This window comes from Nerophis lumbriciformis, linkage group LG19 (genome assembly GCF_033978685.3).
Source record: "Nerophis lumbriciformis linkage group LG19, RoL_Nlum_v2.1, whole genome shotgun sequence".
Classification (NCBI taxonomy): Eukaryota; Metazoa; Chordata; class Actinopteri; order Syngnathiformes; family Syngnathidae; genus Nerophis; species Nerophis lumbriciformis.
In genome coordinates, this window is record NC_084566.2 from 25488096 (window position 1) to 25504315 (window position 16220).

General features: G+C 40.6%; 1 protein-coding gene across 2 annotated transcripts; it reads left to right on the forward strand.

Annotated features, from left to right (window-relative positions):
- Window positions 1–334: 334 nt before the first annotated feature.
- On the forward strand, window positions 335–16207 carry LOC133618597 (double-stranded RNA-specific editase B2-like). Of its 2 annotated transcripts, XM_061979107.1 has the most exons (9): window positions 335–530; window positions 6595–7379; window positions 8317–8422; window positions 10314–10470; window positions 10544–10683; window positions 12311–12455; window positions 12523–12704; window positions 13834–14015; window positions 14910–16207. In XM_061979107.1, the coding sequence occupies exons 1-9, from the start codon at window positions 464–466 to the stop codon at window positions 15084–15086; spliced, it is 1941 nt and encodes a 646-aa protein (XP_061835091.1). In that variant the 5' UTR covers window positions 335–463; the 3' UTR covers window positions 15087–16207. The 2 variants fall into 2 exon arrangements, with proteins under 2 accessions (XP_061835091.1, XP_061835092.1); XM_061979108.1 differs by lacking the exons at window positions 12311–12455; window positions 12523–12704.
- The last annotated feature ends 13 nt before the right edge of the window (window positions 16208–16220 follow it).

The window sequence follows — 16220 nt, forward strand, 5'->3', positions numbered from 1 at the left end:
AGGTTCTTTCCATCGTGTGAATTCATCCTCCTCAAGGTGGAGTCACTGGGAAAGAAAAGGTCAAGGCTTTGTTAGTTTAGGGATACACTTTATATTGTAACATGTTAATTAAATAAATGCACCATTCGACAAGGGACTTAACCTTCATTTACGCGGGACACTCTCTGCAGTTGAGTCAGTTGATCACTTTGAGTATACAAGTTCCCATTGACATGTTTCCTGTGATGCTGCGTGACGTCACAGCACAGGGTGGGGGCGTGGCTTAAAGTGGGGGATAGTGTGGGGGTCATTTCACTGCACAGCTTCAGCCTGTCACACACCAACACACCACACTGGGTGTGAAGAAGAGTGTACTTAGTGTATCATACACACACACACACACACAGACACACACGCACACACACACACACACACACACACACACACACACACACACACACACACACACACACATTAATACAGCATGGAGGTGTGTGATGTGTCAGGCACCAGGAGGAAGAGGCGGAGGAAGAGGAGGAGTAGAACTACAGGTGAGTAAAAAGTTGGGCATCTTTTGAAGTGTTGTTACATTTGTGAGTTATCAACACAAAGATAAACAACACTTGAAGGTGAACTTTGTTTTTGGTCTTGTTGTCGTCACCAACATTCATGTATATATTCAAGTACCGGTATGTCCAACAGACATACTTGAACTGGATGAGGCAATTCCTGAAGGAATTGCGTGTGAATGCTCCAATGCTGAAGTTGAACTGAAATGCTGACAGAATGTAGTGTGAATGTAAGAATAGTTTGAATGTTGGAACGGTTTGAATGTTGAAGAGTTTGAATTTCCAGGAACAACGGAATTTGGTTTGGAACTTGGGAAAGTGTTAGTTGGATGAGTGGAATGTGTTGATGTTGGAATGGTTTGAATCGGTTGAAAAATGTGCGAATTGTGGAAGTTCAAAAAATGGACAATTTTATTTTGAATGGGCAAAATGTCCCTGAAAACTGGGTATTCTTGGAAATCTGGGATTTGTTTTAAATTGTTGAAGGAGAGCACACAATTTTGAACAGGCGGAATATTTTGGAGTTGGAACGGTTTGAATTGGATAAAAAAAATGTGGGAATTGTGGAACTTTGAAAAATGTCCCATTCATTTCAATGGGAATCCATCCATCCATCCATCCATTTTCTACCGCTTGTCCCTTTTTGGGGTCGCGGGGGTGTGCTGGAGCCTATCTTAGCTGCATTCGGGCGGAAGGCGGGGTACACCCTGGACAAGTCCCATCTCATCACAGGGCCAACACAGATAGACAGACAACATTCACACTCACATTCACACACCACGCCAATCAACCTATCCCCAGGTGCAATGGAAATTTGGGAATTTCGGGAAAAGCTTGAATTTTTTGGAAAAATGGTTGCTGTTGGAATTTTTCAAATAGGTCGAGAAATGTTGAAGTAGTAACATTTTTAATTGAGAAATGTAATTAAAGAATTCCTGAAATTTCGGGAAAACCAGGAATTTTTCCTTTGTCCTAATTAAGAGGAGTGTTTGGACGGTGGAACGGTTGAAGTGGGTTGACAAATGTGGAAGGAGTAGTCGCCAGAAAAAAGGGTCAAAAAAGGATTTGAAATAAAGGGAATTCATGGAATTTTTTTGAACTTAAAGAAATTATAGTTTGAATTTCCAGGATGAGTAGAATATGTTGAAGGTGGAATGGTTTGAATCGGTTGAAAAATGTGGAAATGGTGGGAAAAGCGTGAATTTTTTGGAAAAATGGTTGCAGTTGGAATTTTTCAAATCGGCCGAGAAATGTTGAAATAGTAAAATTTTTAATTGAGAAATGTTATTAAAGAATTCCAGAAATTTCGGGAAAAGCGGGAATTTTTCCTGTCTTTTTGTCCTAATTAAGAGGAGTGTTTGGACGGTGGAACGGTTGAAGTGGGTTGACAAATGTGGAAGGAGTAGTCGCCAGAAAAAAGGGTCAAAAAAGGGTTTGAAAAAAAGGGAATTCTGGGAATTCATGGAATTTTTTTGAACTTGGAAAAATTATAGTCTGAATTTCCAGGATGAGTGGAATATGTTGAAGGTGGAATGGTTTGAAAAATGTGGAAATGGTGGAAGTTTGAAAAGTGGCCAATTAATCTTGAATGGGAAAAATGTCCTGGAAAACGGGGAATTCTGGGAAATCTGGGAATATTTGGAATTTGTCAAGGGAAAGCCCGCGATTCCCGAATAGCCTGAACAGTTTGAAGTTGGAACGGTTTGAATCGGATGAAAAATGTGGAAGGTACAGCGTGCCCAAATCTGGAGAAGAAGAAAAATAATACATCGATTCATTTTGGTGTAGAAAACCATATGTGTCAATGGGAATTTCATGGAAATTTGGGAATTTCAGGAAAAGTGGGAATTTTTTGGAAAAATTATTGCTGTTGGAATTTTTCAAATCAGTCGAGAAATGTTGAAATAGTAACATTTTTAATTGAGAAATGTTATTAAAGAATTCCAGAAATTTCGGGAAAAGCGGGAATTTTTCCTGTCTTTTTGTCCTAATTAAGAGGAGTGTTTGGACAGTGGAACGGTTGAAGTGGGTTGACGAATGTGGAAGGAGTAGTCGCCAGAAAAGAGGGTCAAAAAAGGGTTTGAAAAAAAGGGAATTCTGGGAATTCATGGAATTTTTTTGAACTTGGAAAAATGATAGTTTGAATTTCCAGGATGAGTGGAATATGTTGAAGGTGGAATGGTTTGAATCGGTTAAAAAATATGGAAATGGTGGAAGTTTGAAAAGTGGCCAATTCACTTTGAATGGGAAAAATGTCCTGGAAAACCTGGAATTCTGGGAAATCTGGGAATATTTGGAATTTTTTCAAGGGAAAGCCCGCGATTCCCGAATAGCCTGAACACTTTGAAGTTGGAATGGTTTAAATCGGATGAAAAATGTGGAAGGTAGAGCGCGCCCAAATCTGGAGAATAATAATAATAATGAATAGATTAATTTTGGTGTAGAAAACCATATGTGTTAATGCTTTGGAGCATTCACACAATTATATCATGTGAAAGCATGATCAACGAAGATGTAGTTGTTAAGAGTGTAAAACACGAATGTTGCTTTCATATCATTGAATCTAATAATGAAATGGTTGATTTTTGCCACATTTTGCAGTTAAGTTGTTTTAAAAGTGAAAGTTTTCTTCATTAATATTGTGCTGAGTGCATGAGAAGTATTTCATTGTTACTTTTCTTGTTCATTTGTATTTTCATAAAATGCCAATAAAAAACAAAAACAAATTGAGGACAAAATGTTTAAAATACGTAATAAAGTGATCATTATCAGACAGGTGTTAGCATGATGCGAAAGTAGTATGTAACATTAGGATGTTGGCGTTGTTGTCAAAGAGTGAAAAGAAAGTTTGTGGACATTAATAGCAACAAATCATTTATGAAGCTGAAAAATAGGAGCATTGTCTTTCGGTGATAGAATGCTCGAGGCAGATGGCCTCTAAAATGTGTGTGTGTTAATGATAATTAGAGCAACAGGTCATCCTCTCAGGATTAATCTGCCATTGTTGTCCTCATGCTAATCCTCAGAAAAGGCGGCAGATTACATTCTGATGGCTTTTTGCTTATTCAAAGCGCTCTAAGCCGGTTCCACTTTCATTAAACACACGATGGCCTTTTTTTTATGTTGACAATACAGAAATAAAAGCTTCTAGAGCAATCATCACCGCGTCAAATCCTGCGTTTGAGCGCACTTAGTTTGCTAATGCTTACAACGATGGACGACACACGCCGCTTTTTTCCCCCACTAAATTGATGTTCATAAAACAAATATACAATAAATCATGCATCATGTAATAATATTGAGATTGAGTAAAAATAAAATATTAAAAATAATTTATACAAATACTTTTGAAATAGTTAAAAAGAGAGAGAGAAAAGAGTAGCATGAGGCTTTAGAGATGATTGCTGTCTTAGTTTCTTTGGACCATATGTTGCCTAATAATTCCAACATGCACATGTGCATTTGGAAATTGCTTTTTGGCTGACATTTAATGAGTGGAGCACTACATTATATTACATTATACTAATTAGATTATTATATTACATTACACTACATTGATACATTACACTGCATTATATTACACTACACTAATTACATTATACTAGTTATATAATATTTCATTACATTATTTGTCTTAAACACCATTGTTTCTATTGGATGACATAGAATTGTGCAATCACAATCACATCTTGAACATGTGTCAAAATCTAACATTTGGTAAAATGAATATTATTTTGACCACTGAACACGATAAAAGTAAAATATGGTTAAAATACGCTTTGCAAAACCAACGCACACACACGAACACGCACACACAGACGTATCCACTTCTGATTTCTCTTCCAATTGAATGTTCCATTTCAAGCTAAATTAATATTTAAATCAACTTAATCAGAAGCAGCTGAATGCAGAAAATGTTTATATATACTGTATAATTTGGAAGAAAAAAATACTTCAAACATTGTATTCTTCCAACGATGTATATGATTTGTTTCCGCCCTTTGTACAGTCTTATTCCGACTACGTATTCTTCAGACTACGTGTTCTACTTATTCGTCTGACTACGTGTTCTATGTAATCTACATGTTCTACATATTTTTCCAACTACTGTACGATTGTAGCTGAGATAGGCTCCAGCACCCCCCGCGACCCCGAAGGGAATAAGCGGTAGCAAATGGATGGATGGATGGATGGATGTGTTCTACGTATTCTTCAATATGTTCTATGTATTCTTCCGACTAAGAGTTCTACGTATTCTTCAGACTACGTGCTCTACGTATTATTTCCAACATGAGGTCTACGCATTCTTTCAACTAAGTGTTCTACATATTCTTCCGATTAAGTGTTGAATTCTTCCCACTATATGTTGTACCTATTCTTCCAACTACGTATTCTTCTGACTACGTGTTCTTCCGACTACGTGTTTTTTTGACTATGTCTTCTTCCGACAACGTGTTGAATGTATTCTACCCCATTTTTCTAGCTAAAGTACATTTATTCAGAGTACGTATTCTTCCAACATTTATTCAGACTACGTATTCTTCCAGCCACCTGTTCTACGTATTCTTCTGACTACGTATTTTCCAATGACGTATCCTCCGAGTACATGTTCAACATTTCTTTCTGTATTCTTCCTACTGTGTATTCTTCTTCTTCTTTTGCCAACATATTGTTCAAACTATGTGTTCTCTGACTACAAGTTCTACGTATTCCACCAACTACATATTATTCCGTTTAAATATTTTTCCGGATACATATTCTTTAGACTACGTATTCTTTAGACTATGTATTCTTCTGCCTGTGTTCTAAGTAAGAAAGTAAGTACATTTTATTTATAAAGCGCTTTTCACATATAAAACAACAAAGCGCTGTACAAAACATAGATGAAGTAAAACAACAATTCAATTTGAACAACAGGGGCAACATCATTAAAAATGATAGTCAAAGGTGCATTAACTAAAAGCTTTACTAAAAAGACATGTTTTCAAATGTTTCTTAAAAGTATCAACACAGTCAAGCTCACGGAGGGACTGGTGCAAGTTGTTCCAGAGTCTGGGAGCTATAGCCTTAAATGCCAGGTCACCACGGGTTTTAAAATGAGTTTTTGGGATCTTTAGAAGACCCTGGCCTGAAGACTGGAGGCTGTGCCCTGAAGAGTAGGGCCATAACAAGTCAGTGATGTACTGAGGAGCCCCACCATGCAACGCACGGAAAGTCAGGACTAAAATCTTAAACTCATTGCGGAATTTGACTGGAAGCCAATGAAGACTGGATAAAATGGGGGTGATATGGGCTGTCCTGGGTGCAGCAGTCAAAAGTCTAGCAGCTGCATTTTGTACCGTCTGAAGTCTCTTTAGCGTTGACTTGTTGAAAAGAGTGAAAAGAGAATTGCAATAGTCCATACGAGATTAAATGAACGCGCGAATGAACATTTCGAGATCGAATTTTGACAGCAAATTTCTCACTTTAGAAATATTTCTATGATGATAAAAACAGTTTTTGGTCAGTTGCCGACAGTGATCCTCCGATTGAACGCAACCCCAAGGTTTCTAAAGCTGCTTTTAACAGATGCACCCAGAGCACCAAGGAAGTATTCTTCCGAGTGTGTCCAACGTATTCATCCGACTACGTATTATTTTGCTTACGTATTCTTCCGACTCCGTCTTCTATATATTCAACTACGTACTCTGCCGACTACGTGTTGTACTTATTCTTCCGACTACTTGTTCTACCTATTCTTTCAACAACGTGTTCTACGTATTCTGCCGACTACGTGTTCTACATAATTTTCCACCTACATACTCTTCTGAATACGTATTTTCCAAGGCCCACACATAACTGCTTCTCTTTTTCCTTTTGTACAGTATTAATAATTTCTGATGAAGTGTCACATGGCAGGATGGTGACATGAAGTTTGTGTGGTTTAATGATTCAGCATCCGTCATCAAAGTCCACATGTTGATTCTCGTGCTAGTTCTAGTCTGGATGGAAAAAGCTGATAGTAGAAGACTTTCAAGATAAAGTAAGATGAGAATTGTGTCCTCAGGTCCAAGCAGTGTGGAGGATTACCAAGACCAAGTGGACTACCATCATCCATCAAACCATTGTGGACCCTCCAAGAGAAAGCAGCCCTTAATAGACCACAAGAAACAACAGTTTCTGTGTCAGAGAAGCTCCTGGACGTTGGCTCGTAAGACCGCCGTGGCACGTCTGAACGAACTGACACCTGGTCTGCACTACGAGGTTACATCAAAGACCGGACCCCCGCATGCTCCTGTGTTTTCCGTGGGTGTGGATGTGAGTGGTCTTCACTTTGAAGGCCGTGGGGCCACAAAGAAAAAGGCTAAGATGAGGGCTGCTGAGATAGCCCTTAAGTCCTTCATCCAGTTCCCGGATTGCTCACAGGCTCACACCACCATGGAAGACATCAAGACCACCAGTGTGGATTACACGAGAGACCACTTGGACCAGTTTGAAGTGTTTGGTTCAGAGGATGAACGCTGCACCTTCATCATGGAAAAGAAGAAGGAGGTCTTTACTCAAGTCCTCAGCTCCTCCCTTTTAGGACATCTTAGTCCGATGGCGCTGCTCGACAAACTGCGACCAGGACTGCATTACTTCTGCCTGACAGAGCGACTTCACTGCCGGCCCGCCAGGAGGTTCATGGTGGTGGTCCGGGTAGACGGGAGGTTCTTTGAGGGGTGCAGCCACAGTAAAAGACTGGCCAAGGAGCGGGCGGCGGCCTTGGCTCTACGCAGCTTGTACAACGTAAGCGTGGGCCCTGACAGGACGCTGATAGACATTCACGGCACCACACGGGAGCTACCTCTGGTAAGCGTCACACCTGTCATCCTATGAGAGAAAGTTACACAAGTATGAGTAGATTGTAGTCAGGGTAGTCTAGGCTAAAAAACTAGTGATGCCTCTGTTTTGAAGTTTAATCAATGTTTCTTGAATGCACCACAGTTATGTGCAAAAGTGAAACTTAAACATAACTTACATTTATCATATTTTTTTAACCTTTCTTTTATCGCCTCTTCTTGGGTCCCAAATGTGTGTGAATGCATTGAGGTGAACTTTGAATGCGTTACGACCCAACTTTGACCATTTTACATTGTTGCAAGGGAGTGTAGGTAGTTTTACACATTCCTACTTTAATTTAAACAATATAATTATTGAACTTTGACAGTAAAATGTTATTTTATGTCAACTTTTATGACGTATTTTATAATCTAAATGAAAACGTTTTTACAAAAGCCCAGGCTATGCGCATGTGGCCCTAAACAACCGCAGAGAGTGTCTATGTGACAGGCCTGCCCTCATTGTAGTTCTTCAAGTTGGATTATTCACACCTGAGTGGGTTCCTGGTTAGGTCAGATCACAGCAACTTGGAATGTGTCTGTCTTCAAACATGTCCACAAAGATGTCATATCCAACATTAGGAGAGAAAGTCCATCCCAATCTCCCGACGATGACAGTTAGCTCTCTCAGTTAGCCTCCTCTACGTTACGAGCTGTCAGTCAGGCTGTGTGACGCGTTAGCGATTAGAGCACATTAGCAATGAAGAAGGATGGGCAGCGGAGCAGGAAGACACTGTGACGGAGACATAATTACACACATAATTGCTTAAAACGCTCGTTACGCTCCACCTTTTTCAACACCTGGTGTTCACCTTCACGCCAACGGTCACACACACTAGTGTCAAGGGTCATTGAAAGTGTCTTGAGTTGTTTATACTCTCAAATACTGACTCTTTTGTTCTTTGCAGTTCTTTGCCGAGTCCATCTTCCAGCTGGTGACACTGAAACACCACCAGCTGATGGATGACAGCGTCTCTGGCCACAAAGTAACGGCTGCAATCATAATGACCACAGGTTGGCGCCAGACACAACACCATTTCACCTTAGCATTGAGACAGAAACAGCTAGCCTATCTTATCAAACCAGAGATAGATTACCTTGCTAATCACAAAGACAGGAAGCAGTTATGGTAGCTTATCATGAAGAAAAATTAGCTGTGTTATCGTAGCATTAAAACATGAAAATAGCTATCTTAGCTTAGCATGAACACAGTAAACAAATAGGCCTATCTTAAATTAGCACAAACATAGGTAGTAGTGATGTGTATTTTGGGTCTTGTCATCCTCGTTCGGACAGCAGGGTGACACGCCAGTGTGGCTGGATCAGAAGAGACGTCGGAGACGCTTTACTGAACCAAAAGTTGCTTTATTACAAGCGAGCGTCATTATACAGGACTGCAGGAAAAGAAAATGAGGCACTCCTAACTTGGAGAAGCCAAATCATCAGTTTTATATTCCTCCTTCCTGGCCATTAAAGGATATGTTTGTGTACAAGTGTCTGAAAAACAACTGCTTTAAGTCATAACTTAAATGTTGGCATTGAGCGAGACAGGTAGTCTCTTCTCATGGATAGGGCTATCACTTTTGCATTCCGAAGTCTGCATTTATTGCCTCTTCTCGTGAGAGAGTTAACCCAGTCCACATACGAAATGTCCAACTAAGGCTCCTTAATTGATTATGGGCTCAACCATTATTTACTTAAACCTGGTGGTTCGCTTTCTCCAAGTTGAATATAAACATTCACCATATGTTGAACAGAATATGAGTCAATTAATTCACTTCAGTAGCTATTGTAGCTTAACATAAAGACAAAACATCTGTCTCGTTTTAGCATTAAGACAAAACAGCAAAAAAAACTGAACGTAGCTACCCCAGTTTAACATGATATAATATGCATACAAACGGTAGGCAGCTAGTGGATAGCTTAGCATAATGCCGAAATAGCTACCTCATCTTAGCATAAAGACAGTAATTGAAACGGCCATAGATATAACTTGATATGCCAGTGCACCGTAGCAGCCAAATAACGTGCCGACGTGGAGGCCATCTTAGCAGGAGCCACGTACTTTCCCATTTGAGAACATGCTATACAAAGCAATGTACTGTGTATTGAAAATAAATCATAACTTGCTTATTTCTCAATCAATTTTCATGCAGTTAACTTCATAGTCAATGTAAAAAGATGAATATTAATAGACATCTCATTATTTGTAAAAAAAAAAAAGAAAAGAAAAAAGATCCTTACCTTTGAAAGATTATTCCCAGTGTTCTTGTTTTAACCGTACAGCGGACTTTGCAACTGTATGCATGTATTTTTGTTATCTTCGTTTCCGTGCCGTCTACAACAATGCGAGCCATACATCACCAAGTCCAATGCAAAGCGTGGGATGCAGTGGTGTAAAGCACGTCGCCACTGGACTCGAGAGCAGTGGAGACGTGTTCTCTGGAGTGATGAATCACACTTTTCCATCTGGCAATCTGATGGACGAGTCTGGGTTTGGAGGTTGCCAGGAGAACGCTACATTTCGGACTGCATTGTATCGAGTGTGAAATTTGGTGGAAGAGGAATTATGGTGTGGGGTTGTTTTTCAGGAGTTGGGCTTGGCCCCTTAGTTCCAGTGAAAGGAACATTGAATGCTCCAGGATACCAAAACATTTTGGACAATTCCATGGGATGGCACTTCAAGTTCATATGTGAGTCAAGGCAGGCGGCCAAATACTTTTGGTAATATAGTGTATCTAGTGATATTCATAACCTAGCTTAGCACAGTCACAGGAAATAGATAATCGAGCTTAAATGGGAAGTCGCTACCTCATTTTAGCATGAAGACGGTTAACGGCTAAATTAACTTAAGCAGTTATTTTAACATGAACGTCACTTATTGCTTTCATACTTTTGCCACCAGGATTTGACCCGAGATCAGCTGAGGTGGTTTCCATGGCATCAGGGACCAAACAATTGGATGTTTGCAGTCACGACTGTACAGTACGCGACTGTCATGCCGAGGTCCTCTGTAGGAGGGCGCTGCTGAGATTCTTCTACGCTCAGCTGGAGCTGCTCAGGTAAAATTGGATTTATTAGGCACGGTATTGTCAGGAGTTAGTGACCTAAACCTCCTTCCTCACTTTGTTGAAGTCATCCTGAGTCCATCTTTGTCCCGTCAACAAGCGGCGGCGTCTTCCGACTGCGAGATGGCGTTCGATTCCACATGTACGTGACCTCGTCGCCATGCGGGGACGCTCGTCTCAACTGTCCCTACGAGACCAACGCCTCATGTGAGCGCCAAAGACAAGTCGGACTAGACTAAATGTACAAACCCCGTTTCCATATGAGTTGGGAAATTGTGTTAGATGTAAATATAAACGAAATACAATGATCATTTTCAACCCATATTCAGTTGAATATGCTACAAAGACAACATATTTGATGTTCAAACTGATAAACATTTTTTTTTTGCAAATAATCATTAACTTTAGAATTTGATGCCAGCAACACGTGACAAAGAAGTTGGGAAAGTGGCAATAAATACTGATAAAGTTGAGGAATGCTCATCAAACACTTATTTGGAACATCCCACAGGTGAACAGGCAAATTGGGAACAGGTGGGTGCCATGATTGGGTATAAAAGTAGATTCCATGAAATGCTCAGTCATTCACAAACAAGGATGGGGCGAGGGTCACCACTTTGTCAACAAATGCGTGAGCAAATTGTTGAACAGTTTAAGAAAAAACAGCTATTGCAAGGAATTTAGGGATTTCACCATCTACGGTCCGTAATATCATCAAAGGGTTCAGAGAATCTGGAGAAATCACTGCACGTAAGCAGCTAAGCCCGTGACCTTTGATCCCTCAGGCTGTACTGCATCAACAAGCGACATCAGTGTGTAAAGGATATCACCACATGGGCTCAGGAACACTTCAGAAACCCACTGTCAGTAACTACAGTTGGTCGCGACATCTGTAAGTGCAAGTTAAAACTCTCCTATGTAAGGCGAAAACCGTTTATCAACAACACCCAGAAACGCCGTCGGCTTCGCTGGGCCTGAGCTCATCTAAGATGGACTGATACAAAGTAAAAAAGTGTTCTGTGGTCTGACGAGTCCACATTTCAAATTGTTTTTGGAAACTGTGGACGTCGGACGTCCTCCGGACCAAAGAGGAAAAGAACCATCCGGATTGTTATAGGCGCAAAGTTGAACAGCCAGCATCTGTGATGGTATGGGGGTGTATTAGTGCCCAAGACATGGGTAGCTTACACATCTGTGAAGGCGCCATTAATGCTGAAAGGTACATACAGGTTTTGGAGCAACATATGTTGCCATCCAAGCAACGTTACCATGGACGCCCCTGCTTATTTCAGCAAGACAATGCCAAGCCACGTGTTACATCAACGTGGCTTCATAGTAAAAGAGTGCGGGTACTAGACTGGCCTGCCTGTAGGCCAGACCTGTCTCCCATTGAAAATATGTGGCGCATTATGAAGCCTAAAATATCACAACGGAGACACCCGGACTGTTGAACAACTTAAGCTGTACTTCAAGCAAGAATGGGAAATAATTCCACCTGAGAAGCTTAAAAAATGTGTCTCCTCAGTTCTCAAACGTTTACTGAGTGTTGTTAAAAGGAAAGGCCATGTAACACAGTGATGAACATGCCCTTTCCCAACTACTTTGGCACGCGTTGCAGCCATGAAATTCTAAGTTAATTATTTGCAAAAAAAAAAAAAAAGTTTATGAGTTTGAACATCAAATATGTTGTCTTTGTAGCATATTCAACTGAATATGAGTTGAAAATGATTTGCAAATCATTGTATTCCGTTTATATTTACATCTAACACAATTTCCCAACTCATATGGAAACAGGGTTTGTAGTCGCTGAACGTGTGTCTTCCTGTGCCGCCAGACGCCAACAGAAGGTTGCACTGTCACCTCAGGAAGAAAGTGATTGGGGGCGAGGGCACGCTGCCCATCACAGCCACTCAGAAGAGAGAAGCTGTGTTGTCGGGTAAACCTGAAGGCAGCATGTCCTGCACTGATAAAATAGCAAAGTCAGTTGAATTAGTTTATCATCTGAATGTTGTATTGCTTCTGGAGACCAATCTGTGTGGCCACCAGGTGGTGTGTTGTCGGCCTGCAGGGGGCGCTCTTGTCACACTTGTTGGAGCCTGTCTACCTGCACAGCCTGACCGTGGGGACGCTGAGTCACACGGGTCACCTGCACCGGGTCTTAACGTGCCGTCTGGCACCCGTCAGACGCCCTCCGTACCCGTACAGACGCCAGCAGCCGCTCCTCGCCTGTACGCCCTTTCACCCCTTCAGAGTCATTTCATTAGGCACACACTTGCACCTACAGTCGTGGTCAAAAGTTTACATACACTTGTAAAGAACATAATGCCATGGCTGTCTTGAGTTTCCAATAATTTCTACAACTCTTATTTTTTTGTGATAGAGTGATTGGAGCGCATACTTGTTGGTCACAAAAACTATTCATGAAGTTTGGTTCTTTTATGAATTTATTATGGGTCTACTGAAAATGTGACCAAATCTGCTGGGTCAAAAGTATACATACAGCAATGTTAATATTTGGTTACATGTCCCTTGGCAAGTTTCACTGCAATAAGGCGTTTTTGGTAGCCATCCACAAGCTTCTGGCAAGCTTCTGGTTGAATTTTTGACCACTCCTCTTGACAAAATGAAACAAAAATTGAGCTGTTCGGACACGATACCCAGCAATATGTTTGGAGGAGAAAAGGTGAAGCCTTTAATCCCAGGAACACCACACCTACCGTCAAGCATGGTGGTGGTAGTATTATGCTCTGGGCCTGTTTTGCTGCCAATGGAACTGGTGCTTTACAGAGAGTAAATGGGACAATGAAAAAGGAGGATTACCTCCAAATTCTTCAGGACAACCTAAAATCATCAGCCCGGAGGTTGGGTCTTGGGCGCAGTTGGGTGTTCCAACAGGGCAATAATCCCAAACACACGTCAAAAGTGGTAAAGGAATGACTAAATCAGGCTAGAATTAAGGTTTTAGAATGGTCTTCCCAAAGTCCTGACATAAAAGTGTGGACAATGCTGAAGAAACAAGTCCAAGACAGAAAAACAACACATTAGATTAACATTGCTGTATGTATACTTTTGACATAGCAGATTTGGTCACATTTTCAGTAGACCCATAATAAATTCATAAAAGAACCAAACTTCAGGAATGTTTTTTGTGACAAACAAGTATGTGCTCCAATCACTCTATCACAAAAAAATAAGAGTTGTAGAAATGATTGGAAACTCAAGACAGCCATGGCATTATGTTCTTTACAAGTGTATGTAAACTTTTGACCACGACTGTATATCCAGACACCCAATGAAGTGTCCTCAGTATACTTCCATCAGTCGTTTGAACCTTAAGATGTCCTCCATTGTCGTCAGGGGTTCGCAGTGGCGAGCGGCGTGCAGCTGGGAAAGCATGGGGCGCCAGCATCAACTGGAGTCTCGGCGATGAAGACGTGGAGGAGATCAGCGCGTCGTCAGGTAGACACTCGTGCTGTGGAACCCCGTCGAGGCTCAGTCGACGCCGTTTGTTCGCCCGCTGGCAGTGGCTGCACAAGCAGGTGCGTGGCTCATCAAGACAGCTTCTGAGTTGGTGTGCACCATCTTGAACGAGACCCGGTGACTGCGTTTCCATGCACTTATTTAATCCTTGTGTAATGTTCATACTGTTGTTACTCAGCCAGCATTTGTGGGTCTGATGGATAAGGGATAAGGTAAACATCTGTTCAGTATTTTAACATAAAAGTGTTTGATTGTGAGGCATTAAAAGCCACAAAATGCAACGGGTCCATCACAATCAAACATTTTTATGTTAAAATACTGAACAGATGTTTATTGGGATAAGGTAAACATCTGTTCAGTATTTTAACATAAAAGTGTTTGATTGTGAGGCATTAAAAGCCACAAAATGCAACGGGTCCATCAGACCCACAAACGCTGGCTGAGTAACAACAATATGAACGTTGCACGGAAAATTTCTCTGCCAGTTTCTGCATCCCACAGGGATTCTTTTTTTGTGTTTCTGCACCTGCGGTTCCCACACAAGGTTGCAACATTGTTTGTCAACACTGTCTGCTCTCATTTTCTCGCACATTTGACCCTCTGATGTTCTGTGTACCTACACTCTGTCCCCCTCCTGTCTAGGCCTGCTGTGTGTGTGTGTGTGTGTGGGTGCGTGTGGTACTCAGAACATCAATTTCCACACTTCTATTAGCCCCGGGGTCCAGTGGACCCGCACATCTTATATGTAATAGAAATGTGTAGTGGGGGTGTATGGTGTGTGGTTATTAAATATGTATTCTGATATATGTTCTTCACAGAAAATGAGCCAAAGTCAGTGAGTCTGTTTGAAAAATTTATTAATTGTATCATTTTTCTTTTAATAAAAAATTGAAACGGGTCCCACAGACCCGAACACCACACAAGGGTTAATCAGATTTTTTCCCTGCATGCAGATGAGAGGTTGGACGCCAGAGGACGCCGAGAAGACGCACGCCGGCTGGAAGGAGGCAGCCGGACAGTACCAAGGGGTCATGCAGCGGTTTAAGGAAGCTCTGCAGGGCGCCGGCCTCGGAGTTTGGACCAGGAAAGTTCCAGAAGAAAAGAGTCATTTTGACGTCTTGGAGGTTTAGCTTATTAGCACTTAGGTTTCTTAGTGAGGGTGTGAGACACACCATCATAACATCTGCTTGAAAGCATTAAAGGAAATGAATGCTAGCTTGTTGTAAGGCTAAGAATATTTTAGTTTACTTATATTAATTTACTTTAGCTTACAAAGCAACTAAAACAGTTGTTTTGATTGTACTCATTAAAAAACTTTCCTTGATCTTCTGTTGATTGGATGTAGCTTTTATCCATTTGAATGTTAAAGATGATTGAATACATGTAAAAAATATGTACTACATCATGTTTTTCCCTTTAAATTAGTCTTATTATACATATTTATATGACAATTTTGAATATACAGGGTGCCATGCATGTCTGAACACAAAATGTATTATACAACTATAAATTGTAATCTGATAGAAATCTGGTCTTTCGAATTCAACGATTAATTGTAATGCATTTTAAATGATTTAACATGTTCAATTTAATTATCGTTTAATTTGTTTAGAGCAGTTATTCTCAAACTGTGGTACTCGTACCATCTAGTGGTATGCCAAATAATTACTTAATTCAATCAATCAATCAATGTTTATTTATATAGCCCTAAATCACAAGTGTCTCAAAGGGCTGCACAAGCCACAACGACATCCTCGGTTCAGAGCCCACATAAGGGCAAGGAAAAATTCACAACCCAGTGGGATGTCAATGAGAATGACTATGAGAAACCTTGGAGAGGACCCCCCCTCTCTCTAGGGGAGACCGGATGCAATGGACGTTGAGTATTCAAACCAAGTGTTACTGTTCAAACTCTGTGTAATGTAACAGTGGCCCAAATTATTAAATATATAACCTCTGCCTTGTTTTTAATGAATATTTAGACCTACTACGCCGCTGTATTTTAATGTTGGGTCATTATAGTGGTACTTAGAATGCCAAGGGTTTTCTAAGGTGGTAGTTGGAGAAAAAAAATTGAGAACCACTGGTTTAGTGTAGTTTTTCATTAACTAATTATTATCTGATTAATTACAACCTTGTTTTGTATTAATTTATATGTCCAGATTTTAGGGCCACTGTAATAATAGTATTTGCGTTCATGAGTGAGGATCTAAAGAGACATCGCAAATAAGTTTTACAATGAGATGTAAGTAGTCATGATTATT